Below are 27,900 nucleotides of genomic sequence, written 5' to 3'. Positions count from 1 at the left end.
ATATGGTTGTTTATTTGGCTGCTGCACATAAATCATAGCCCCATGACCCACATTCATTCTTTACAGATTACAATCAAAAGGCTTCTTTTTAAAGAGCTGGTAATGAACAGGGCAAATGATACACACACACTTATTGTATATATTATACAATATACACAAAAACTCTAACAAAGCATTTGATATTTTCTGTCAATGACAAACCTGTTTCAGGATTCAACTATGGCAGGTGTTTAAGGGCCTGATTTGAGGTTTTTCTGATTACTTCAATGGGAGCAGGATTGGGCCATTCCAGCTCAAAGCAGCAGAACCCAGCAGTTAAGAACATAAGAAAGGCCATACTGGGTCAGACCAAGGGTCCATCTAGCCCAGTATCCTGTCTTCCGACAGTGGCCAGGTGCCCCAGAGGGAATGAACAGAACAAGTGATCCATTCCCTGTGGCTCATTCCCAGCTTCTGGCAAACAGAGGCTAAGGACATCATCCCTGCCCATCCTGGCTAATAGCCATTGATGGACCTATCCTCCATGAATTTATCTAGTTCTTTTTTGAACCCTGTTATGGTCTTGGCCTTCACAACATCCTCTGGCAAAGAATTCCACAGGTTGACTGTGCTTTGTGTGAAGAAATACTTCCTTTTATTTGTTTTAAACCTGCTGCCTATTAATTTCATTTGGTGACCCCTAGTTCTTGTGTTATGAGACGGAGTAAACAACACTTCCTTATCTACTTTCTCTATACCCGTCATGATTTTACAGTTCAGAATACAATGCCAATGATAGTGTATTCAAATGAAACTGCAAGGAGAAATTAAGTGGCATAATGCATTTACACACAGGTGGGATGGATTTGTTTGCTGAAGTTCAGAAGAGCTGTGAAGCAGAGGGAAAAACCCTAAGACTTATTAAAAAAATGCTGGCTACAGTCAAAGGCATTAGCAATAATTAAACAAAAAATGCTCAAGTTAAAACAGACTGATTGGAGACCACTGCAATTGCAGGAACTATTTTAACCCTGGGGAAATACTTTACCACTAGAGCTCTAGCAGCTCATTACTATTACATACTACATATTAAAAATGTGCTAAATCAATGAGTTGGCCTCAGCACTACAATGTTATAAAAACAAAGGAAGGTGTCAGGAAAAGAGAATACAGACGCTCCCCAAGTTACGGAAACCCGACGTACGCAAATCTGAGTTTGCGGAAAAAGTTTTGTAAGCTAGAAATAGGAGGGTTTTTTTTTTTTTTTGGCGTAATGGTCGGAGATACGTTTCCAACTTACGCAAAATTCGAGTTACGCAAGGCATTCCAGAACGGAATGCTTGCGTAAGTCGGGGAGCATCTGTATCAGTAACTTGTTCACTTAGGCCCAAACCTGCAGTACTGATGTAACTGGAAGTTTTACCATTGACTTGAATGGATCAGGGCAGGCCCTTCAACAAGTTAAGTGGCACCATTTTCTTGGCAACCCCATGGCCGTGAGTCAGATACACTTGTGCTTAGTGCATGACTTCAACGTGGTCTGAGATGCACAAGACATTCTGGGCAATGGAATAGGCCAAATGACATGCTGCCCTCTATATACCTGCCTCATTTTATACAATAATAGCATTGCCATGTCAGTTTGAGATTGTAGTAGTTTTAAAAACAGTATGTGCATCTTGAGACATTAACCCAATCCTGCAAGGTTCTGAACATGCTCAACCTGCAGTGAAGTCAATGGGCCCAATCTTGTTGCCATTAAAATCAATGGCAAAACTCCAACTGATTATGACGCGTACAGGACCAGGCCCAATACAGTTGAGAGCGCTCAGTAACCCGAGGCCTTTGACAGATACTGTATAATAAATAAAATGTAAACAATAGGAAAAAATCTAAAATATATAGTGACATAATAGAGCCCCCAAACTGCAAAAGAGACAAATTGAAATACAGCCACTAAAACAACTTACCTTTTCCACAGCTATCAATAATCACAATGTTTTAAAGCCCAATCCCATGAGCCTGTCAACACTTTGCAGGACTGAGTCCTTATTCTTGGATCTATTTTACAGATACACAATGGCATACCCAGCATGCAGAAATACACTACACACAGACCCCAAATACCTAAGGAGTTAAGACTGTTTCTAGCCTTTCATCTTGGTGCTAAACAATTTTAAATTGCTGCTGTTGAGTCATACTATATTTTGGGGGCATTCTTGTCATTACAGAACACTGTTATGTTTACTATGGTCCAAAGCCATTTCATTAACCAGCTGTTCTATAGATGACTGAATCGCTGCCTTAACGAGTGAAGCAGCAGTTTCTATCAGAAGCAATTCATACTGTTCTGAAGTTCCGTGCTCCTGATCACTAAGACCATTGGGTGACCGAGCAGGAGAACAGACTTTAGCCTCTCTCCTATGGCCACTGCCTGCTACTATGCCCTCTTTGCGATTAGAAAGTTTACTGAAATTGAGGTTCCCATTTATTTTTTTATTCCCCTTTTGCTTATGTTCACATGTAATTGAGGACAGCTTGCAGTCCTGGTTTGACTCCTCTTCATCAGGCTCATCATCTGCTTCAGTAATTGTAATCACAATGCTCACTCCACTAGTGAGCTTGTTTTCTTCTAATTTCAATTGTTCACTTAAACAGCTCTGCACGCTTACTGCATCATCTTTAAATGCTGACTGATTGAAACTCATTATTCTCTCTCTGGATTGACAGTCTTCACTAGCATTTATGTTCCTTCCAGACTCTTTATATTCAATCCCTGCGTCATCGATGTTATTTGTTTCTTGTACCTCTGTGGCTTCAGCTACATTATCTGGTAGGTCCTTAGAAACATTAGCACTAAGGGTGGTTTTGAGATCAACTCCCTTGTTTGCTACAGGTGTATGTTCAGGAGTTTCATGTAGGCTCTTCTGGTGTAGCTTTTCCTGGAGCATTATAGCAACTGCCTCTGGAGTTGTTATTTCTGACTGAACGATGCACTGTGTGTGTTGATCAGTGTCTGGTCTGGACTCTACCAAAAGCGCATTCTTCCCAGTGGAATTAAGTGAGTTCCTGTCACTTTTTTCAGAGGCTTGGCTGAAGGATTGATCCATGCTAGATTTGACTGTTATTGCCAAATCCTCTGGTTCACTGTTAGCTTTATTCAAAATGCCCATCAGTTCATTTGCTTTAACACTGCAATCTGATTCTTCTGTTATTTCAGAATGGCTGGGTTTTTTCTTGCCTCTTGAGAACCGTATACAGGGAATTTTAAGCCCAGAACTAACCCGATTCTTTGGAAAACTTTGCAAGCCAGGATCCTTGGTATTTATCTCCAGTTGCACTTGAGAATCAGAGTGTGTCTGCTTCCTTGAAGATTTTGACCGTCTCTTAGGTATCACTAGACGTTTTATAGTTGCCCAGGCTCCCCTTGATGACTGAGATTGGTTAGAAACTTCCCCTTCTCCAGGGGCTGAATTGATGGATTGGCTTGTATGTTTCAAGGTTACAGAGTCTTCTTCACAGACACCTTTCATCTCCAATGTCTTCTTACATGACTTCTTTCTTTTCTTAAAGCAAAACATTGTGAGTTTTTCTGCCTGTTCTTCAGTTGAAGGGCACTGTTTTGCTGCACTAGGATTTTCTGATTGTCCTGTGTTTTCCATTTGAATTTCTTTAGCTGCCTTCTCCATATTTGTGGTCCTGCCTTCTAATTTCTTCATATATTTTTCTTTTCTATTAACCCATCAGATAAATTAATTGCAGATAAGTTCAGAGTGCAGTTCTTTGAAATTTCATCTAAAAACATGAAATTACTTTTGTGAACAGATGAGGTGTTATGCAAAGAAATGTTCTGATTGACTTGTTACACTACATTTATATTTCCACTATGATTTATTATTTTTTTCTTACCTATCCTGAGAGAAAGACTGACTGGATAGATTTTAAGAACACACTATCCTGTATTTTATTGAATAGGTTCAGTTTCATCTCTGGGATGGCCAACCTGAAACACTACTTGATACAATGATATTATTTCAGCAACAGTTTGACATTTTTTTAAATGGATGTTAAATCAGATCAAGAATTGACCATTTTCATTTTATGATGGGCACCAATCAACAACTGCTACTTGCTAATATGTTCATTATTTCACATTCTTTGAGCAATTGGATTGAAGTGATTTTACAAAAAAGAGCCAGACACACCAAGTGGCCTTATTTTGCCTCCAGTGATAGGGTCAGCTGTTTTTCTGTCTTTCCTTCTTTGCATTTCATTTGCTGTCCATTCATATTGCAAGGTTTGCCATTTATGTTTAAAAATATGGCATAGGTTTTCATCTCTCGAATTACTTCATATGTATCTGCAACAAAACAAACAAATGATGAAAAACAATGTGGTAAAAATGGAAATACAATTTGTTTTTATAAGAACTGGGTAATTTTTCAATTTTGTGAATTTCATTTCTAAAATTCCAGATACACCCTTGTAATCAGTGGGAGCAGTGTTTCAATATATGAAGGCAAAACAGGGTTTCAAGAGTGCCACGCTAGTTACATAGGAGAACTATCACATGAATCTTGCATATATATGAATTTTTATGTGGGTAGAAAGGGAAGTTTATTTTTATATTTCACTTGTTAGGAAAATATTTTCCCCCTGAGAAACACTTTCCCCCTCTGACCCATACGCACTGTGACAAAGTTCCTCCTCTATCTTGGTGGGTCCTGCACTTATTGGCGGATTTTCTTGCCTCAGAGATTCACCATGTGGGTTGGGGAACAGCCCAGAGACCTTCCCCTCTAGAAGAACCCACAGTCCAGGTCAATTGGGAGATTTGGGGGGAACCCGGGCCCGCCCTCTACTCTGGGTTCCACCCCAACGCCCTGTGGACTGCAGCTGTCTATAGTGCCTCCTGTAACAGCTGCATGACAGCTACAACTCCCTGGGCTACTTCCCCATGGCCTCCTCCAAACACCTTCCTTATTCTCACCACAGGACCTTCCTCCTGGTGTCTGATAACCCTTGTGCTCCTCAGTCCTCCAGCAGCACGCCCTCTCACTCTCAGCTCCTTGCGCCTCTTGCTCCCAGCTCCTCACATTCGCCCCACAAACTGAAGTGAGCTCCTTTTTAAAACCCAGGTGCCCTGATTAGCCTGCTAATTGATTCTAGCAGCTTCTTCTTAATTGGCTCCAGGTGTCCTACTTAGCCTGCCTGCCTTAACTGGTTCTAGCAGGTTCCTGATTACTCTAGTGCAGCCCCTGCTCTGGTCACTCAGGGAACAGAAAACTACTCATCCAGTGACCAGTATATTTGCCCTCTCCAGACTCCTGTACCCCACTGGTCTGGGTCTGTCACAGCACTCATAATTCTCTTAAGTGAAATTCTAAATTGAGATATCAGATGTTTTTATTCTTAATGCATAAGATGATAATATGCAGCTACAAGAAACATAAAAAGGAGGGTTTGTGAGTTATAAAAGATAAGCTTCCTTCAGACAGTTTGGTTTATTTACAGTGTGTGCAAGGGTTCCATGGCAACCCCACTCTCACAGAACACATGTTCATCATAAAATGTATGTAACCCTTCAGAACATTCCTGAATATAAAGACGCAAACCCACATTATAACACACTGACATACTTCTCAGTGAATACCTGGGATCCTCTCTTCTTGGATAACTTTGGGAAATGCTTTATAAATATTTTCTTTTATGTCTTACTTTTTTAAAAACACTATCGTATGTATGTTTTAAAAAACTAAAGTAAATTATTGCATTTAGAAGTTATCTAACATTATTTGCTGTGGCTTAGCGATGCAATAACATATAAAAATACAAGCAAAGCAATGCACGGATATTTTATTCCATGCAATCAATCTGTATACGGGCAAAAAATAATGTTTTGCTACAATTATTTGTCAATCTTTGCTTTCCTAAACCTTACTCTTGAGACCATGTGTGCTGTGGAAACTATCTGCAATCCAGAATATGGAATCTGTAACTGACACAAACACTGATTTTGGAAATGAGACTCAGACAAGCATTCCTTAATCATCATTAGTTTCCTCCTGCATCGACATCACTGTATTTCTGGCTGGAAAGACAAGGAAATGGATCTGTCTGAAGAAAAGAGCCAAGAGAAGATTAGGTGTCTTCTCCAGTCTCGCTCTCTTTTTTTATTTTTTAAAGCAGGATGCCCTGGGATCACTTCATCACATTGCTCACATCATTGTGCAATTCTATATCAAATGACACAGTAAGCATTACATCTCAGTGCTTTCACCTCTTGTACACTCCATGTCCCTGGCTATTTCTTGAATGGCAGAAAAAATGGATGCTGATTATTAGCAGTCTTCAGGCTAGTGGTGTCTGAAATTGCACAGAATGACAATTACAATGTGCTTAGTACCTTACTGAATTGAAGCTTTAATCAATAACCCCTTTTCTGAATGAATCTTTCTCAGTTAATGTTTTTAAAATAGAAAATAAAGGAAATAGAAATGTTTAAATTACAGAAAAAGCCTCAGGGTATCCATGCCAGCCAACAGACCAAGTCACAGGCACCCACAATGCAGGTTTCTTTATATGGCCTCCAAATCTCTGGAGGTTTCCTAAACTATAGTATTTGCAATGGAAATGGAAACATTTCTGATAGTTTGCAAACACACGGTTTCCCAACAAATAGGTTCACCTTACATAGGACTAATGCTATGGCCAACATTTTCAATAGTGGTGCTAAAAGTTCAGCTCCTACATCATTATTCAGACAACTACATGGGTGGGCTGACTTTCAAAGGTGTCAAACACTCCCAGTTTCCATTGTGATTAATAAGTGTTGTGGGTGCCATTTATGCTGAAAATTATGCCATTTATTTTAGAATCCTAAATATGGATTTATTTCTCTAACTTTAGGCCCCATGTTTGAAAATGTTGGCCTTTGTCTTTATGATGCTACAGTACTCACCAAATCTTCAGCCAAAGCTTGCATCAACTGTGATGTGTTACCCTGCCATACATAGACGGGGAAAGTCTTTCTAGGGAGCGATTGATAATGAAAAGCCTGGATTCCAGCACACTAATGCAAGAGATCCATTAGTAATAATCTGCTACATACTGCAAGTAGACTATGACAGAGATTGAAAACTTTTGCCTGTAAAGAGATCTATCAGCTCCCTTGTGGGAAGGAAGAGAGGCTGTCGCAATACAAGTCACCTGTCTCCTTCATGTGCCAGCCACTGTAATGAAAAATGAAGCTGGAGACAAAGAAGTAGATGGGGGGAAAAAACCACCATTCTCCCTCCGATTTTCCGTGTGAACAGTTCCATCATCCAGAGCCGGGATCTGAGGCGCAGCACGGCTGGCTTGGCAGCAGAGAAGCTGAGCCCCAGTGATTCGTCTCTGGCTTGCCCCGTTTTCAGTCTTCTCCCTTTGTGCCTGTTGCCTTCAGATTTGGCAGGGAGCTGAGCCAGGAAGTGATGGGCACCGTGAGGCGCTCGCACCCTCTCCGTCCCGCAGTGGCACATCCACCACCCTCCCCGCCTCCTGCTCCAGGGACAGTCACACCTGCACCCAACTGCTCCAGACCAAGGGAGGGCTGCAAAGCCCTGCGCAGCCCCCCCATCCCGCGAAGGTAGGTGCCCATCAGCTCCCCGGCGGCCAGGGCAGTCCCCTCCCCGTGCCTAGGACTAGGCAGCTCCCTGGACGCTGCCCCTACGCGGAGGAAGGCACCGCGGCGCTCTCCGGGCGCGGAGCACAGAGGGACCCTCTCTGCACAGGGGCCGGCTGCTCTGCGGGTCCCCGCTGAGCCGGGGGTGCAGCACTAACACAGCCCAGCGCCGGCCAGCTTTGCCCCCCTAGCCCCACGGCAAAACCTGCCCCAGCCCCAGGGCCGGCGCCCCCAGCACGGGCCGACGCTGCCCTGTTCTGCCCACGCGGAGCGCGAGGGGCACGGTGCCCCCTGCCCGATGGCAGCGCGGCTGGCTCGCTCCCCGCCCCCCGGCTGGGCGGCTCCCTGACCCACGCAGGACAGCGGACCCGCCCCAGCCCACGCCCGCTCTCGCTCTCACCTGGCGCCCACTGCCCGCCGGAGAGAGGCGCCTGCTGCCGGCTCCGCTCGCTGCTGCTGCTGCTAGTGCAGCCGCGGGGACCCGCCCAGCCGCTAGGCGGGGAGCAGGGAGCCCGGCCCGCCCCGGGGTCGGGGACACGCCCCGCTCCAGTCATGCCCCCTCCTCCCCAGCGCGAGCTGCCCAGCTGGGGGCGCAGAGCAGCCGCACGCGGGGGCTCCGGGCTGGGAAGCGCCGGGCAGGACCGTGGCCCGGCCGGGAGAAGCAAGGGGGCGCCGCAGCGGCTGCCCGGAGACGCACCTCGGCGGGCAGGCACCTGGTGGCAACCTGCTCCCGCCGGAACCCGGCTCTCCCCTCGCGCCCAGCCAGAGCCGCAGCTCCCCGCTACGGACTGCGGGGACGGCCCCACCTGCCCCTGGGCTGCACCGCGCCGTGCACACCCTTGGCAGGGCAGCGATACCAACCGCGCAGCGAGCTCGGGAAGGCGAGCCAGGCTGGAGTGAGCGGCGGCCGGGCTTGTCCCGGTGGAGCGGAGCCGAAGGGAAGGGCTGTTCTCAGCACACCTCGCAGGGAGAGCTTGCCAGTAACTGCCTACAGTATCGGGCCGGGCTCGGCTGCAGCAGTTTCGGAAGACTGGCTCTCATGCCTGGCCGCCCTGATCTCTCTGCAAAGGTGCCCGATGGGACAAAGGCTGTTTCAGGAGTGAGTGTCAGGACTGTCCCCCAGCCAGGACAATCTTCGGCCAGGGCCCCTCCTTTTTGCTGCCTTCTCATTCTCTAGCATCTAATCTTCAATTTTATATAGATCTCCTGCTGGTATGGTTGCACAGACAGCCCTGAAAATTCAAATCAAGTGCAACTGATGCACTACATGAAACCACGTTGGGAGAGCTGTGAACTTCCCCATTCATCTCCCTGGGGGCTAACGCTGCTGCCCCCAGATAATTTAAAAAACTATTTCACTGCTCATTAGAGCACGTAAGAAGGGAGAGGGAGGAGTATAATTCAAACAGCTGCACAATCTGGGAGGTTGTCTAACGTGGGCAAGGCTTAGAAAAATACCACTTTTTGTTTTGCGCCTAAGGCCCCCAGATTATTATGGAGTAATATTGGCAGGGTTCCCTTGTGGGCACACTCAATCCTTGGCTGAGGTGCTCACCAGTATGATCTGGCTGTAAAGCAAGCATAAAGTGCTCTTGGAATTCCACTTGCCATTTTCATTCAATACTTTCATCTATGCAGCAATGTACATTTAGCCCAGCAACATCATACTGATCCTGATTTCAAAAACTGTGTTACTGCTTGTTATGAACAGACTTGAGTTCACACATTTCTTGGGGGCTAATACCCTTCCATACCTGTCCTGGGTAGGATATGGGTTCAAATTACAACCCAATTCCACTCCCCTGTAGTTTAGCGTTGCCTGTCAGTATTAAGGTATAGTGAGTAGGAGGCAAGAACAAGGGAATAGAGAAGGTGAGGCAACAAAGGCAGAGGGTCACTAATTCAGCTACATCACTTCAGGTTCAATTATATAAGTCCTACTTAAATGAGGTTAAATACCCCGCATTTGGAATACTGTAGGGGAGACAGGATTTTGTTTCTCATGCAGCTTCAGAGCAAGATGATAATGCAAGGGAATAATTTGCCAAGGGATCAAAGGCTGCCGTGGATGGGCATGGATTCAACATCGGTCGTTCAAGACAAGCTTTCTTGCTTGCATGAGGGTCTTGGTGATGCAATGTGTGGTATAAGCTTCTTTCTGGTTTCACAGTGAGCATAGATGTTGAGGACGTGGGAAGGGAAACTTCAAGCATGCACCCTAACTCAGTGCACACTGCTGGCCATCATTCTGCAAAATTAGGTGACATCCTAGGTCATGTTACAGAAGGATCTCTCCATATAGTCACATCATTTAGGTAGCTAAGGACATAATAAAATGTAGTGCTTCGGATCCACAAATGCTCTATGGAGAATGAATGCCTCTATTATTTGTCAGATTAAAGATATTCTTACCAAAAGTTTGCTTTCAGCCAGTCCTTGTCCAAGGACAAGGCAAGCTTTTAGTTTTTAAAGTAGGCTTTACAAAAGAACTGGAAGGGTATGTTGGGGCCAGGAGAGGAAAGAAAAGACAGGCTGAAAGGAACAAGATAAAGTTGGTAGAATGGAAGACTGCAAGAGGGAGATGCCATAAGAAGTGCAGCCACAAGATGAAACAAGTATTAAATGTAGAAACTGACACAAGTTAGTCAGCCTCTAACTCTATCTATTCTGGCATCCTGGCTCCAGAAGTGGCCTGTCCAGGATGCCTTAGATGAACAAGCTCCTAGGGTGCCTAGCCATGTGCACTATTAAATATGGGGAGAAAATCCTTCCTGACCCCATGCAAGTGGTCTGGCTTATGCTGTGAAGATTAGCTGTTCTCATTGGAATGATATTATATAAAGGAAAATTTAAATGCAGCTCTTATGACAATTTAAGTTACTCTAACTTCACTCTTGTGACAGCCATGTAATTGTTACATAATTATTTTCCTTGCTAGCATGCTATATATAGTGTATGTGTATTACCAATAAGCCCATGTACTGGTGCATACACCTACATCAACTCTTCTTCCAGTCAGAGCAATTCTTTAACATATGTTAGGTCCAGAACTAACACAAGCATATGGGCCTTGCAGTTTTATGTGGAAAGAATTATCCAAAAATATTTAGCTGCTTGCATAGGCAAGTTATTCTAGTCAATAGATACACTGAAAGAACTCGTGGTCTCACTTCAGATCTCTTACAGTCAACTGTGTACATCCAAATCCACTGAATAATTCAGGTCATTTATTTCCCTACAGATGACATGCAGTACCCAGGAAAGGAAACCGGATTAAATTTAAGACACCGTGGTGCACTGCAGGCTCAACAGTATTACTGCAATAATCACTTTTACTTGTCAATACTGGGACTGCTGCCCTGTACAGTCCCCAAATTCATCATAAAAATAACTTCTACTTCATTCATCTCAATGCATATATTAAAACCCAGGGAACTCTTGAAGGATTTTAGCAATTTATTTGTGTTAATTACAAGTCTGGCTGTAACTACATTTTCACATTATGAAGTGATTTTTTGGCCTATTACGGCAAACCCTGTTACAGACCATTTGATTCAGTGCTTGTGCTGTCTTTGCTCACCAAAAAAGGGATTTCAACAAAAGTTGTTACGTCATTTACAAATCTCATCCTCGCTCATCAGACATCATTTAAAAACCACATATGGAACAGCTGCCCGTCCCCAGCCACAGCATGGAGAGCCGGGCTCCAAAAAGGCAAAGTCTATATGCTCCACTTCCATTAACAATTCAGTAGGTAACAACAGAAACACAGATAATCACAGGGCTTTCTTAAGAGAAGACTGGATAGAGTGTAGGCGCCCGCAAGAAAAATTCAAAGCAGAAACTAATGGTCAGAAACATTAGGGGAAGAACAGAAGCATAGAGATTCTTCCCTACTGCCTACTTTTCATTGAATTAGTGCAGTCTGATGGCACATTTTCTCTAGCTAGCAATGGATTATAGAATTAAGTGCAGTAGGAAGATACAGTGCTCAGACATTAAGGGATAAGGTGTACCTGTGCTCTAAAAACACATTTAAAAACAACCAATTAAGCCCTGGATTGTTGTAAACACTGTACCAATCAAGAAACTGCAATTTTATTGTTACATTTTAATAAGTAAAAATCACAGAGCTAGACAGAGGGTATTAAAAACAGGTTTTGTATTTTGCTCCATCTGCAATTATGAAGGGTAAGAGCAACAGGTTCATGAAGGCAATATAATTAAAAACATCAGTGTATAAGATTTACAAGTTCTTATGCTCACTGAACTAAAAGTTAGCCTGAAATAAAATATTTTTTTAAAATTTATTCAGATTAAAAAAATAAATGCATGTATTTCATTCGTTTCCAAATGCTCCTTTCTCCCAGTCACTTCATGTATTGCATTTTCTCAGCCATATCTTATTTTGTCTTAAATCAGGGTATAACTGAGTTTGCATTACTCATCAAGTAATCTCCTGGTAGCTAGAAAGAAAAATGAAAACATAATTACTAATAAATATATAGATATAGATATCTATCATATCAAAGGCAACTTTTAGGGAGGAATTATAACCGAATACCATTTGAAACATATGGCTTCATAGTTAGATGGGAGTAAATCCTTTAACTCAGGAGTTAAAAGTACAACCCAAAGATTTGCAAGGCTCCTAGCCCAAGTAAGAGACTTACCTTTGGTTAACATTTCTTTTCAGAACAGCCCATTCACCTGTTCTGACACTGGATCCAAGTCAATATCATAGAAACAGGGGCGAGTAGGAAGTCCTGGCATAGTACTCATCTAGCAGACAGAAGGAAAAGTGTATTAGTGGATAGAGCCTGGGATTGGGAATTATGAGGGCCTGGTTCTGTTTTTGGCTCTTCCATTGACTCAGTGAGACTTTGTACAAACGATTTAGCCCAAGATTCGGCAAAGCACTTAAGCATGTGCTGAAATTTAAGCATGTGCGTAGTTCCACTGATTTCAATGGAACGACTCATATGCTGGATGAGGCAATAACGGTGCCACGGTTTCCCTGTTAGTAAGATGGGGATCTCAATACCTCACAGGACTGTTGTGAGGCCTTCAAGTATGTCTGCATGTCGAGCTGGATGTGTAAATTCTAGCTTGTGGTGACACAGCTGCACTAGTTCCGATAGAGCAAGTGGGCTAAAATAATAGAGTACAGCTTGACAGTGTGAGGGGCTAGTCACTGTGAGTACATACCTGTCCAAGACATACTCAGCACGGCTAGCCTCTCTCGCTGCTGCGGCTACATTCTATTTTTAGCACACTAGCTCCAATCATGCTCGCATGGTGATGTCTCCTCAAGCTGGAATTCACACCTCCAGCTCAGTGTAGATATACACATAATGAACACGTCAGAAGTGCTCTGAGAGCAAAGGATTGAAGGCACCACCTAAGTGCCCAGTACTGACTTGAAAAAAGGGATGGATTTTAAGACAGAAGCTGGGCTTGCACTGAGGAGAGGAGGGGCAACTCACTTCCACTGGATGGAACAGCCAGTCACATACAACTGTATGGAAGTTCTGAGAGCTGTTTTAAGTCAGGACAGCGGTGCACTGGCCGAACAGAGTGGGAAAGCTTGCACTACACCTGCCTACACAAGCCAATGCCATCGCTTGTTCAGTTGTCAAGCACCAACATTCATAAATCCATAGAGTTTAAGGCCAGAAGGGGCCATTAGATCATCTAACCTGACCTCCTGTACCTGACAGGCGTAGAACCTCACCCAGTTACCCCTGTGCTGAGCCCAATAACTTGTGTTTGACTAAAGCGTATCATCCAGAAAGGCAGCCTGTCTTGACTTGGAGAGCTCAAGAGATGGAGAATCCACCACTCCCTTTGGTAGTTTGTTCCAGTGGTTAATCGTCTTCACTATTAAAAATCTGTGCCTACTTTTTAATTTGAATTTGTCTGTCTTTGGCAGCCAATCATTGGTTCTTATTACGCCATACTCTGCTAAGTTAAAGAGCTCTTTCATGGGAATTAAAAACCGAGTACCAAAGTACTTGTGCACTGTAATCAAGTTACCTCTCAATCTTGTTTTTGCTAAACCAAACAGACTTAGCTGTTTAAATCTTTCTCTGTTCGGCGTTTTCTCCAGCCCTCAAGTCATTTTTGTGGCTCTTTTTTGCACCCTTTCCAATCTTTTTTAAAGAGTTAACACCAGAACTGTATGTACTATTCCAATATCAGTCACACCAATGCCCTATACAGAGGTAAATCACCTCCCTACTTATACTCACTCCTCCTCCTTTTGTACATTCAAGGACAGCATTCGCTCGTTTGGCCACAGCACTGCCCTGGGAGTTAACATTGAGTTGCTTGACCACCATGGCCCATAAATCCTTTCTAGAGAGCCACTGCTTTCTAGGATACAACCCTCTATGCTGTAGGTATGGCCTACATTCCTTGTTCCTCGATGTATTACATTGCACTTGGCTGTATTAAAACATTCTGTTTAAATGAGCCAAGGTTACCAAGCGATATAGACCACTCTGTATGACTGCTCAGTCCTCACCATTATTTACTTTTTTGCCAATATTTGTGTCATCTGCAAATTATCAGCAGTGATTTTATACTTACTTCCAGATCACTGATTAAAATGTTGAATAGTGTTGGACCTAGAACTGATCCCTATGGGAACCCACTAGAAAGACCCCCATTTGATGATGATTCCCCACTGTTGGCTGCTTTTCGAGATTGATCAGTCACCCCATTCTTATTCCATTTAATGTGCGCTTTACTGATATTTCATAGTGCTTTAAAAAAAAAAAACAGACTGTCATGCAGTACTAAGTACAGTATCAGAGGGGTAGCCATGTTAGTCTGGATCCGTAAAAAGCAACAGAGAGTCCTGTGGCACCTTTAAGACTAATAGATGTATTGGAGCATAAGCTTTCGTCTGACGACGTGGGTATTCACCCACGAAAGCTTATGCTCCAATACATCTGTTAGTCTTAAAGGTGCCACAGGACTCTCTGTTGCTTTTTACGAAGTACAGTAACTCCTCACTTAACATTGTAGTTATGTTCCTGAGAAACGCGACTTTAAGTGAAACAATGTTAAGTGAATCCAATTTCCTCATAAGAATTAATGTAAATAGGAGGGGTTAGGTTCCAGGGAAATTTTTTTCACCAGACAAAAAACTATATATTATATAGACATACACACAGTATACGTTTTAAACAAACAATTTAATACTGTTCACAGCTATGATGATTGTGAAGCTTGGTTGAGATGGTGAAGTTAGAGGGTGGAAGAGGGTGGGATATTTCCCAGGGAATGTCTTGCTGCTAAATCAGTGGTTCTCAAACTTTTGTACTGGTGACCCCTTTCACATAGCAAGCCTCTGAGTGCGACCCCCCCATATAAATTAAAAATACTTTTTTATATATTTAACACCATTATAAATGCTGGAGGCAAAGCAGGGTTTGGGGTGGAGACTGACAGCTCGCAACCCCCCAAGTAATAACCTCGTGACCCCCTGAGGGGTCCCGACCCCCAGTTTGAGAACCCCTGGGCTAAATGATGAACTAGCACTTGGCTGAGCCCTCAAGGGTTAACACATTGTTGTTAATGTAGCCTCACACTCTACAAGGCAGCAGGAATGGAGGGGAGGGGAGATAGCATAGCAGACAGAGACAGACACACACCTTGTGTGTGGGAGAGAGAGAGAAATGCACACTGCCCCTTTAAGTAAGCTGACCCACTCTTAAGTGCATTGTCTTTTTAAGTGGATCAGGAAGTTGAGACAGCAGCTGCTGCCCCAGGCTCTCTCTGTCTCTCTCCCTCCGTGTCCCCACCCTGCTCTATATGGAGAAGAAGGGGTAAGTGGGATGTAGGTGCGGGGGGGGGGGTGTTACACCCTGACATTAGCCCCCCTCCACAGCAAGCAGGAGGCTCGGGGAGCAGCTCCAAGTCAGAGGGCAGGAGCAGCACATGGCAGTGGGGGGAGGGACACAGCTTAACTGCAGGCAGCTGCTGCACAGGGAACTTAGGGGAACGGGGAGCTGATAGGGGGGCTGCCGGTCCACCCTGGTTCCAAGCCCCCACCAGCTAGCTGCAACAGGCTGCTCTTCCTGCAAGCAGTGGACAAAGCAGGCGGCTGCCAAACGAAGTTAGAAGGGAGCATTGCACAACTTTAAACGAGCATGTTCCCTAATTGATCAGCAACGTAACAACGTTAACCGGGACGACTTTAAGTGAGGAGTTACTGTAAAACACTTTACAAATGTCTAGGTATATTACATCTACACAGTTGTCTTTGATCAATAAGCTTGTAATCTCAAGTAAACACCTCTTGTAAAGGAAAAACAGAAACCCCCCATATATTGTTGAGCATAAAGTTAATCACAGTATTAAAAAAAAATTACACTGGACCCTGAACACAACAGCCTGTGAACTGCAAAAACTGTACATCTCCACAGCAAACCATTTTCTCCATCACATGGATTAGCATAGAAAGATGGGAATGCACGCAGGATACCAGCTGCAATTACTTCTAATCTGTGCTTCCTAATATAGATCTCATTGGCTTTAAATGATGCCATACACTTGTCCACGTACACTGAACTTTGTAGACAGGGTGGATGACAAGACGGCTCTGAATTAATGGTTTCTTTAGTGCGTGTGACATTAATTGCTCTGTTTCTTCCTTGGAAAGGGCATAAAAATCTTTGAGTGCTGACTCGACACCAGAAGATTTAGAAGATGATTAAACTTTCCTTTCAAAGCTTTGTCCTAGTTTATGATGATGTTAAAAGGGCAGCTTCTTGTTTAATACAATAAATGAAAACACTAAAGGGGTGCTTTAAGAAGGTTACAGATGTGGCAGGGGAAAACATTGGGGCCCTGATCCTGCAATTGACTGTGCCTACATGAACCCCTGGAACGTCACATTGAAGTCAGTGGGGCTTCACATAGGCACAAGCAGTTGCAGCATCAGGGCCTAAAATAATTCACTCCCTGATGCTCTAGAATTCAAGTAAATACTGTAGCTAACTTTCAGCATGACGATCATTTGCTATCTCCTAAAAAGGCCTCTTCTAGAACAAAGGTTACTGTATGTCAAATCACTGTTTGTCTACTATTCAGCTTCTTACAAAACTAAATTCACCTTCCAAAATGATATATAAAGAATGTTATGCATCAGCAGTGTCTTAATCCTGAGAAATTTACAAATCCAAGGTTTTTTTTTAAAAAGGAGATCCTAGCCTGATTTTGCCATAAAATTCAGCATCTTTTAAGTATCAGAGGGGTAGCCGTGTTATTCTGAATCTGTAAAAAGCAACAGAGGGTCTTGTGGCACCTTTAAGACTAACAGAAGTATTGGGAGCATAAGCTTTCGTGGGTAAGAACCTCACTTCTTCAGATGCAAAGTGACTTTTAAGTCACTTTGCATCATTACACAGTATATTGTAATCTCATTTTAAGAGAATGATTATCTCTATGAATGTTCACAATTATTCATACATTTTTATTGTGATTCTGCTGTTCTCAAAACTAGATGTAAATGAGGGTGTGGGGTGTTTTCCTTAATGGAGGCACTGAAAAATTGAAGAATGCAGAGTGATTATCATTGCTTAGTTACGCATGGAGAGACACTAAATCCACCCACAGGATTAAAAATACAAACAAAAACAAAGAAAGGCCCAACAATCAAGCACCTATTATATATTACAGGCAAAAATTTTCAAAAGCACTTAGTAACCTGTTTTCAAAAGTGACCTAGGCACTCAGAAGCCAATGTCTCACTGAAAGTCAATGGCACTTTGGCTCCTAAGTCACTTAGGTTCTTTTGAAAATTTCACCCATTTCTAAGTACTTATCAGGCCCAACATTTTATTATCTAAGGCAGTGGTTCCCAAACTTTTTACCTCATGACCCCTCCTTACCTCTGTCCATGCCCCCCCGCACTCCCCAAGCCACGGTTGGGAGCCGGGGCCAGGAGAGGGGCCACAGTTGGGATGGGGAGCTGAGGTTGGGAACCAGAGGCTGAGGCCGGGGATGCGGCTGGGGGATGGGTCTGTAGCCGGAAGCAGAGCCAGAGCCGGGAGTGGAGTCACGGCTGGGAGCTGGGGTTGGAGCAGAGTTGGGGGCAGAGCAGGGCTAAACAGTCCTCCATGCCTTTCTGGGGGTGGGGCGCACCATACAGTTTGGGGACCATTGATCTAAGGGTATGCCTACACTGCAATTAGACACTTCGGAGCTGTTTAACTGCGATGTAGACATTTGGGTTCAGGCTGGAGCCTGAGCTCTAGGTCCCTGCAAGGTGGGAGGGTCCTGAACGTCTACACCAGCCCCTTGAGCCCAAGTCAGCTGGCACAGGTCAGCTATGGGTTTTTATTGTAGGGTAGAGACACCATAATGAGCTTAGACAGCAGTCTGAATTCCCCAGAGCTGGATCCTGTAATCATGCCCCTCTAAAGTTGAATGGGCTTGGTGGATACTTTCACAAGTGTGATCTGGTTGCAGGGTCAGGGCCATAATCATAAATCTCCTATTAATCCTGATGTGATTGTGTCTATTAGAGTTAATGTCTTGCCCATAAAAAGTACTTTCGACATTTGGAAAGCAGGACTGACTTTGCAGTACTGACGCTATGGGAGAACAAGCCGGCTCTATTTGGTTTTAATTTCTGAAAACATCCCTCTCTCATACATCTGATCTAAGATACGTAACCCCGTGGTTCACCAACATTTAAAACTCTCCAAAAATCATTGGATTAAATTCTGTGTTGTTTGCAATGAATGTAACTAATGATGGGAAAGGGCTCAATTTCTTTCATTGTGTCCCAAACACAAAGCGCTCTTTTTAAAGATGACTGAGATTATTTAAGTGAGACATGACTAATTCCTTCATCGTGGGTAATTTAGAAATATTTACACTGCCACGTTCTTCTTGTTCAATCAATGAATGCAGCATTTGGCTCTTGGACAGTTACCACTTGCAGCAAGAAGGGATAACACTCTCCATGCCCTATCCACTCAGAAACTACATTTAATAAGTCTTCTACCGGCATCTGCCCAAACAGCACTAGATTCCTCCCCTCCAGATTTTCAGGCACTCCTTTAAAGCTGATGTTATTTCCTTGGACATGATTGTCTGTAGCTCCCTTTCACTCTGCACTGTTTACATCAGCCATTTAGGGTGGTGATCCCATCAGATTTCTCATTGGATCCTGTTCCCACCATGGTCATCTCCAGCTGATGATGCCACTTCCCCACTTCTGTGTGGTTTTTATTGCTCTTTTTCCCCCCCTTCAAACAAACCAACCAATTTGGAGGCAGTGACTGAATCTAATTTAATGGATTAGATGCAGCTCAAGTCTGAGAAAACTAAACACAATGCCTGTGATTTAACTTTGTTCACATGGCACCAACACTGTTTCCATGTCTGTAAGTAGCGACTATGCCACTGGGGATCAATAACCTTCAAGATGCTCTAGGAATCAAATTGTTGAGCGTGCCTGAGCCATGAAGAATTATGTGAATTCTCATTAACGACTAAGCACGGAAGGTCTGAGCAATGGTAACAATATTACTCTTTCAGGATAGTTAAAACTCATTTTCCAGGTTTTTTTTGTTTTTTTTTTCTTTAACTTCAGGGACTGTTTGTTTCTAGTTAAATAGATGCTTTTTTTTTTTTTTAAGCATGGATTTAAAAGCTGTTTAGGGAGGCAGGCAATTCCTTGCTCGTCATGACTAAGTGACTTTGTTTACTCTTCTACTCGGTGTTAAAAATCAATAATTTAATTTTTTTAATATTTCCTCAAACACAACAAAATCTAGTTACAATGAAGTGATTAAGATTCAAGCCCACAGACCTAAAGCACTACTCATCATTTCAACTGTATTAAAGTCAAGTCTAAGAGCACTAGTGTTACATTTGAAAGGGGGATTTCAGTACTCAAGAATGATAATAGCACCTAAAATTTGGCACAGTGCTGGCAAGCATAACGCAAGTCTCCCTCTACAACTCTAGTAATACACATTCATCCTGACCTTCCCCACCCTAGCTATTCTGGTCTCTACTAACCAGAGTGAATGGACCCTTTTGCCAAATTATATTGTGATTTTACAATGTGGACAAATATCAGATAAAGACCAAATTCATTTCACTTCTGACCCAGGCTAGATTTGAGCTCAGGTCTCTGGAGATGAAACTGCATTAATAGTCTTACTGATATTTGCACAAACAGTACTACTTTGTCAGTGATAGTCCACCTTGACAAAGCAACCCTGGACTTCTGAGCGCATGCACTTTTTTCTTCTTGTAAGTTCATATGGTTTTAGGGTTACAGCAAGCAAGCTGCTGTTGGCTACAGGTAAGAACATAGGAACGGCCATACTGGGTCAGACCAATGATCCAGCTAGCCCAGTATCCTGTCTTATGACAGTGGCCAATGCCAGGTGCTTCAGAGGGAATGAACAGAACAGGCAATCATCGAATGATCTAACCCTCTGTTGTCCAACGAGCCATCTCCTGTTGTCCACTCCCAGCTTCTGGCAATACAAGACTCAAGTTTTTAAATTAAAAACACTACCAGTTCAAAATTAGGTAAAGATGTTAAAGACTCTTTCGTCCTACAACCTGTATTTTCCTATTTATATCTGATAATTGACTTTATAGTAAGGGGCAGTTGAAATGTGCATCTCGCTATCAAATATATAGCTTCCTTAAATTGGGGAGTTGAAATGCTATTGACTTTCCTGTAGCACTTGGACCTTCCCCTTTCAATGAAATGGTTATGAACTTTCCCAATTGATTTTTGTCCTTTATTTGGCAAATGGAGCTTGCTTCCTCATTGCCTTGTGCTCCCCATTTGGTTTACTTCTTAGTATCAGCAGCAGCAATAGAGTATGAATCAACTGTTTACTGCAAAGCAGGAGGAGGAGCTTACCTTGCTTTTGATGCATTCAAGTAGTTTTTTAACTAATTCTCTGCAGCTATACAGAGCCTTTAGCTACAGAATTTCAAGGCACTTTACAGTTAGAAACTCCAAGCCACAGAACACACTTGTGAACTAAGTATTATCCCCATTCTGCAGACAGGGATGCTCAGGGAAGTTAAGTAGCTTGTTCAAGGCCAGTGTTATTCTGGGAGGCTTTGCTGTAATTAACATTCCTTCAATCACATAACAAGGAAAGTAATAAATATCCCATTGCATCACTGACTGTATAGTGCACATTGAGTGCTACTTCTAAACAGACTAAATTACTCTGTAGTATTACGGAAAAGGAGTGACTGGTGTTCTATCAGTGGTATATGCAGGTGCTGTGCTGGACAGACACTAATTACCCAAAGCCCTTTCAACGTAAGATGGGACAGCTTGCAGGGAATTCTCTGTTAGGGCCCTGAGAACTCAAACCCTGGGGTGCAGATCTGGAGAGGAAGTGTTAGCCTCATGGCAGGTTGTGTGGCCCTCCCTTTTTGCCCTGGCTCATGAAGAAATTGGCACTGGTTAGGGCTAGGTGTGGAACTGGACTTGCCTTCACTACTGGCTGAATCGGTGCCACTGCAATTGATGCAGCAGCGTCGATTTAGTGGGTCTGGTGAAAATGCGGTAAGTCGATGGGAGAGCACTCTCCCATCAACATAGTGCGGTGTAGACACCGCTGTAAGTCGATCTAAGGTACGTTGATTTAAGTTACATAACTTGTGTAAGTTAAATCAACTTACAGCGTTGGTATAGACCAGGCCTCAGGGACCACGCGTAAGGTCAGTTAATCAGCCGCATTTATGTTGCTGCTGGATATTGGAATTATCTGAAGGAACTGAGGGGGTCTGTTTATTTTAGCATATTTTTAAAAAAACTATCAAGGGCATCCAGGGCATTGTACAGACACTCCATTGGGAACACTACATTGACACATTATTACTACACTCTGTAAATCTACATAGATAAGGTGTATGGGATGCAGAGTTCCCTCTTGTAGGATACCTGCAAGAACCACTGATTCAAACCACCAACTGGAATGCACACGCATTTTTTCCAAACATTTTTCCTTTATGGAGCTGAGGTTTTAACTATGACACTTACCGTTCCTACCAATGGATACAGGAATCCAGCACCTACACTGGCTCTGATGTCTCGGATAGGCAAGATAAAGCCTGTAGGCACGCCTTTCTTCTCTGGGTCATGAGACAACGACAGGTGAGTTTTAGCCATGCAGATAGGCAGATTTCCAAATCCCTGGGGAAACAAGAAGGGGGAAAAAAATATCATTTGTAAAGTGCAAAAATAAAACTTTCATCTATGTAATCTGCTTGGTTCTGCCATTCTTTGGATTAACAGACCATCTCATCTCTCAGTAACTGCTTTTCCTACAACCTGAGAGATACAGAACTGATTTGACAGTATCACCTTTCCTCTTCTCTCCAGTCACTAAGGAAAAAACAAACGTTGTCATGGCCAGATCCAATCAGAGAAGAGGTTAATGCTTTTGTAGGAATCCAATATGTAACTGAGCGTTTTTGTGTTGGTTTTTTTTAATTAATTTTGATTTTAACAGCTCAGAATTAAAGTTCTCAGCCCATCTGAAGTCTTTAGATTATCTGATCAATATAATTGCAGGGTGTAAGGAACCAGCAATTACACGGCTATGATATGAATGGTCTGTAGAATATAAAGGGATATGTAAGAAATATGAAAAGGGAGCAGTCATACAAATAATTTCACAAAAGAATGTTCTCCAAAAGAGAAGTCATTCAAAACATGCCAGACACCGAGAAAACACCTAGCATCTGAACAGCACTCAGCTTCCAAACCCTTTACAGACATTAACTCTCATAGCCTAGCTGCAAGGGATGTAATTATCACCAGTGCCCTATTACAGAAGGGGAAAGAGAGACCAGCTAGGATGGTGACATGACTTAAAATATCGGGGGAGGCAGTGTTTCAATCAGGGTAAGTTCCTATCCAGAACAACACCCTTTTCCCAGTAGCTGTGCCCAATGGCTCCAGTCTGTAGGTGCACGGTTTGATTAGCACGGACACGGCTCTTCACATACGGAATTCACATTTTAAAAACACAACTGTTTAGTGCAGATGTTTTAAAGGGGAAAGACAATGGGCAACAATGACCTGGAGAACTCACCTGCTTAGTGTACACTACCACTTTCTGCTCTGCCTCTGGAGATAGCTCAATGTCCTCTGCCCCATAAATCTGCTGTGCAATAATTCTGATCTTCTCTACAACTGGGAGCTAGGAAAGAGAAACAAGTCAATGATGGCCAGTCTATCAAGGGCTGTCACATCACAGAAGCTCTTCAGTCCTGTAACATGTCAAGGGATGCGCAACCTGCAGCTATTACAACAATTTCTATTTGCAGATCTATAGAGCTCTACAATAATTTGAGGGTTTTCAAAACAGGTTTCACTTAATCACATTACAGCGGTTTCTTTTGACAGTAGGACAAACAAGACTCATTTATTGTCACCAGAAGCAAGAAAATATGCGTAAACATTCTTTAAGCTGAGCTTACATGTTAACCATCCAACCTGGTTACAACAGTGAAACACTTACCCGGGGGGGGGGGGGGGGGGAGAGGGAAGGAGGTAACTTTTGAAAGAAAGTCCAAAGCACTTCTAGGTACTCAGGGAAACAAACAGCATGTAAGAGAGGATAAGGAAGGAAACTCAGCATCTATTGAGGTGAACAAATTGATTCAAAAATATAACATAGCATTTCACTAGGCCCTTAGACAGCTGTCTGCTACAGAGGAAAACCTGAAGAAGAGCTCTGTGTAAGCTCAAAAGCTTGTCTTTCTCACCAACAGAAGTTGGTCCAGTAAAAGATATTACCTCACCCACCTTGTCTCTCTGCTATAGAGGAAGTCAGACATGTTCAAGCCAGAACCTGGTGGTTAGTGTTTGACACCAGATTTGGAGAGACTGACTGGAAGATGTATAAGCCAGGCTCATGGACCATTTAGTCACTCTCACTGGAGCACTGTGAAACTTTAGCATGAATATCTGGCACTGGCTTTCAATAAAAGAATCAAACTTTGGCACATCAGTCAAGTTTTTCCAAAAGTGATGAGTGATTTTGGTGCCCAACTCAAGACAGCTTAAGAGGCATGGTTTTCATGGGGTTGCTACTTGGCATTTTCTGATAATCAGACCCCTTTAAAGGTGTGTCCGGCTGGGCACGCCAAAAACTGAGGTCAGTGCAGCACCCACTCGCCCACAACAAAGTGGGGGGAGGGACATGTGTACTTTAAATATGAAATTATCATTACATCAGTGTTTCTGGGGTGGCTCTCCAGTGTGTGTGTAAGCATGTCCCCTTACCTTTTCCTTCCTTCTTTCACTCTGTCCCCCATGCCCATGACATACTGACATCCAGGAAGTTACCCTCCTTTTGGCTGAAGAATGCATGGGTCTCTCCTTGGCTAGTAAGTCATTAATTGCAATGCAAAGCATCAAGGGGAAAATGGGAAATGAAGGATTAAAAGCAAGAAGAACATGGAGATGTCCTCCATATTCTTAGAAGAGATACAGAAAACTCCAGAACGGGGAAGGTGTGGACGGAAACTGAACTACAAGAGCACATTACATCTGTAACAATCTTAGAGTTACTTGAAACATCCATCAACTCTATTTATAAACCACATTTCCAGTTACTTGCAGTATTTTTAACGTATCACTTAGCTTCCACGTATTTAGAACAGATGAGTTTCAATCCTTGTGAGACATTAAATGATTATTTGATTACTCTGCGGACTCGAGACAATAGAGTTCAAATCAAATTCGTCCTTGGATAGAAAATAAATTGATCCCGTATTTGTTCTGTGGTCGGGCAGGCAGATTTCACTGAGCTCCACCCCATGCAAAACAAGAGGCACATTCTGAAGTTCTAAGAAAGATCATAAGTGGAGCAAAACACCTCTCCAGGTCTCTTCATTTCAGTCTATGGCCTGGAAAATGCATCTCAGTCTGAGAAGTAAACACCCCCACTGCCCTGATCCATGGTTGCCTACAGTAGACGTGCTTCACACTCTGAGTTCCACTCAGTTGTCCAAAACGCAAGGAAAGAGACTTTACAATTCACTGCCCAGACTCAAAAGATCTAGGATCCAAGGGAAGTCTCAGATTTTAGGGTGATCTTCAGCTACTTAGAACAGTTGTTTTCAACCTTTTTACATTTGCACATCCCTAAAAAAATTTCAAATGGAGGTGCGGACCCCTTTGGAAATCTTAGACATAGTATGCCGACCCCCAGGGGGGTCCACAGACCACAGGTTGAAAACCACTGACTTAAGAGCAAATAAATCTAGGCAACTCCAACAAATGGATACAATGCACTTCCGTGAAGTATCACAGACCACAAAGCATGTCTGTAATTCTAATCCGTAATGTCCTCAAACATTTTTGTTAAAGTCACATAAGCTCTCCCCTGGGGTCAATGCATGTTCTCACCTCCACATTGTAGAGAAACTTGAAGTTACTCGGTTCCTGTGAGGCTCTCTGAACGGCCCGAGCCAGAGCAACAGCCCCTTTCCCCCCCTCTGCCCAGTGAGTGCACTTCACCGCATCATACGCCCCAGCTTCTTTTGCTAGTTGAATGACCAGTTCCAGCTCAGCCTCTGTATCAGATCTGTACAGATGACAATGTATACACATGTAGTACTCAGACCATTTGTTTGTCTGTTTTAAACATACAGCATATATCTTTCCCTCCAAAATATCCTAAAATGCTGAACAAAGCAATCCTAGAAACCAGCAGACCCTCTGTAACAGTCAGGAGAGATTTTCATATAGGCCTCCACTATCTCTGTGAAAGAAGCCAATCCACAGCAGCACAGCCAGCTCTCTCCCCAACTCCTGCAGTCTATACAGAAATCTATGACCGACAGAGCAGAATCCTGTATTTTCAGCTGTTCCTGTCCTATATAGAGGTCAGCGTCACCAGCATAATTCTTGTGCTAGGAAGCAAGAGACTACCATGAAAGCTAATACCATTGTTGGTCTATGGATGGAGATTGGATGGATATAATGCACTTCTCTTAGACGCAAAAAATGATATTGTGCTACATATCAGAAACTATTCACTTAGGATGGCAAATCCTTAGCTGATTACTCAGTTTCAGACTGGCTACAATCTGCAACTGGAATCAATTTAATACCAGTTCAAAGCTTTGTTGCTTGTATAAAAAGGGACAATAGCTACAACATAGACTATTATGTACTTAATCTTCAGGACACCAGAAGCATCTTCCGATCACAATCATTTGGCTGGCAAGAATGAAAATTATTGGCTCAGTAATCAACAATCCTATTTTATCAAGATTAAAACTAGGGGAAAGAATTTAAGAGACTGACAAAGGAGCTCTCTTAGTAATATTTATCAGACAATTTTGTTCAATGCAAGATATTAGTTGGTAGCAGTTTATACATTAGTTGTATAGAAAGCAAGAAAAAGTAACATTTCAGAATACTGGCACTTCACACTTGTGGAATGGCTGCAAACACAGCTCTGACTACTAGTCTCACTTACTTGAAAGCATTGACAGCCACTACTACGGGAGTGCCAAAGGTCCGGGCATTCTGGATTTGTTTGCCTAAGTTACTACAACCTAGTGCCAAGAGCTGAAGATTCTGTAACGATAAAAGTGAGAAACGAGATACAATTTGTGAGGAGCAGTGAAACTTCGACCAGGAATCTATGACTTTAATGGCAGATGGAACTAATAATGATAAAGGAATGATCATTTCTAACCAGAACAATGAAATCAAAGAATTATTACTAGCTTAACAGCTTAAGATATCTTCAGTTAGTTTCAGCTGCCAACCAAAGGTGGAAGGAATCATGTCTCTGAAGTCCTTGATTTCCTTTTAATCCATTCCCTGCATAAGCAGAGACAGCAGCTCAATAACTCCTACAGTAAAGCCTCATTTTCATCCATGACACATTCTTGTGAAGTGTTGAATGTCATTAACACTGAATTTCGTGACACTTTGAAGTTTGTGTTAACAGCTTTGGGTTTATGCATATTTACATTTGCAGTGTTTCAGGTTATCAGCATGGGATGCTGGCCATTTGATTACTAGTTGTGCAAAGGGGAATTCACATAGAAGTTCCACAAGTGAAGACGTGAGCCTCAGTATTACACAGGGGCCATGCTAATTAGCCAAGTATACAAATGCATCCATGTAGAGTTATGACTTTAACCTATTTCCCTCCCACACTTGCAAAAACAATATTCCTCTGATGCTAAGAAAGTCTGTGAAAGGAGTAATTACACAGAAACCCTGAATATTTGAAGTGACAGTGTTTCAGCAAGGCAATTAATCTATACACAGCTCCAGCACCGAAGGGGTCATAGGCAGCAGAATGGATATTACCATGAAAAAAAAAAGTCGAGCACTTGGACAATTACATGAGCTCAGGAGAAACCAAAAGCTCTGAACACTGACTAGGTCAATTATGATAACTGCTTGAGAGGGCACAGCCAAACTGTCATTATAAAAATGAAACATTACAGGCTAAGATACGAAATATTCTGACAGCAGCAGAAGTGATGCACACTAGTTACTGGTCGTGCATTGCATGACAATTAAAGCAGCTGGTTAGCCAATGGCAACAATTGGATTTATAATGATCAGAATTACCTCTTCAATGTATTCCTTTGGTAAGGGTACCCCAGCAGTGACCTGCAAGAAACCCAAGAGACTCCTATGAATGCTAGCAATTTGCACTGAGTTGTATCTCATTTCAGGTTAAGAATTAGACCCTAATCTGCAGTCGCCTTTCTTCATAACACTTGCTCATCTTTTTTTTAATACAAGGATATTGCAGAGATTACATATCCCGGATGTGACAGAGATGTCCTAGAGTGCAGAGACTTCATTACAATAATAAAACAAGCAGGGCATGCATCTCTAATGTACCAAACAAAATCATGTACAGTCTTCAGGGATACATTATTAACTTTTACTACTGACAGTCTCAAAACAAAAGCATGCACACGACAGATTGTCCGAAGAGCCAGTGGCACACACAAGAGCTCGTTAGTAAAAGGATATACAACTCTACAGTCCAGGCTGGAAAAACAACACCCAAATGTGAGTCACTTTGCTAACAACCATTTTAGCTTCTCAGACCTGGGAAGGCTCCAGGGCGGAGACGAAGGCTACAGGGGATAATGGACTGGGGAAAGGACTATGCGGGAGCAGAAGGAGACACAGGTGGAAGGCAGAAAGGACCAAGAAGGGAGGAGGCAGGCGAGGGCTGACAACTGCAAAA

At 43.0% G+C, this 27,900-nt stretch overlaps 2 protein-coding genes across 2 annotated transcripts in view; both read right to left on the bottom strand.

The window, feature by feature from the left end:
• Positions 1-2,204: 2,204 nt before the first annotated feature.
• AKAP5 (A-kinase anchoring protein 5) lies at positions 2,205-3,698 on the bottom strand. Its single transcript, XM_065402306.1, has one exon. It carries the CDS (start codon positions 3,696-3,698, stop codon positions 2,205-2,207), a length of 1,494 nt encoding a protein of 497 aa, XP_065258378.1.
• Positions 3,699-12,025: 8,327 nt separating this feature from the next.
• The window catches only part of MTHFD1 (methylenetetrahydrofolate dehydrogenase, cyclohydrolase and formyltetrahydrofolate synthetase 1), a 58,296-nt gene continuing 42,421 nt past the window's right edge, over positions 12,026-27,900 (bottom strand). Inside the window, exons 21-27 of the mRNA XM_065402495.1 lie at positions 27,267-27,308; positions 26,152-26,252; positions 25,074-25,251; positions 22,750-22,857; positions 21,693-21,845; positions 12,316-12,424; positions 12,026-12,108 (exon numbers count right to left, since the gene is read on the bottom strand). Coding sequence (XP_065258567.1) covers positions 12,335-12,424; positions 21,693-21,845; positions 22,750-22,857; positions 25,074-25,251; positions 26,152-26,252; positions 27,267-27,308 — 672 coding nt within the window. The 3' untranslated portion in view covers positions 12,026-12,108; positions 12,316-12,334. The remainder of the gene's footprint in view (positions 12,109-12,315; positions 12,425-21,692; positions 21,846-22,749; positions 22,858-25,073; positions 25,252-26,151; positions 26,253-27,266; positions 27,309-27,900) is intronic.

Source organism: Emys orbicularis, chromosome 4 (genome assembly GCF_028017835.1).
Source record: "Emys orbicularis isolate rEmyOrb1 chromosome 4, rEmyOrb1.hap1, whole genome shotgun sequence".
In the NCBI taxonomy this organism is placed as follows: domain Eukaryota; kingdom Metazoa; phylum Chordata; order Testudines; family Emydidae; genus Emys; species Emys orbicularis.
This window is presented reverse-complemented; position numbering and strand designations above follow the sequence as displayed.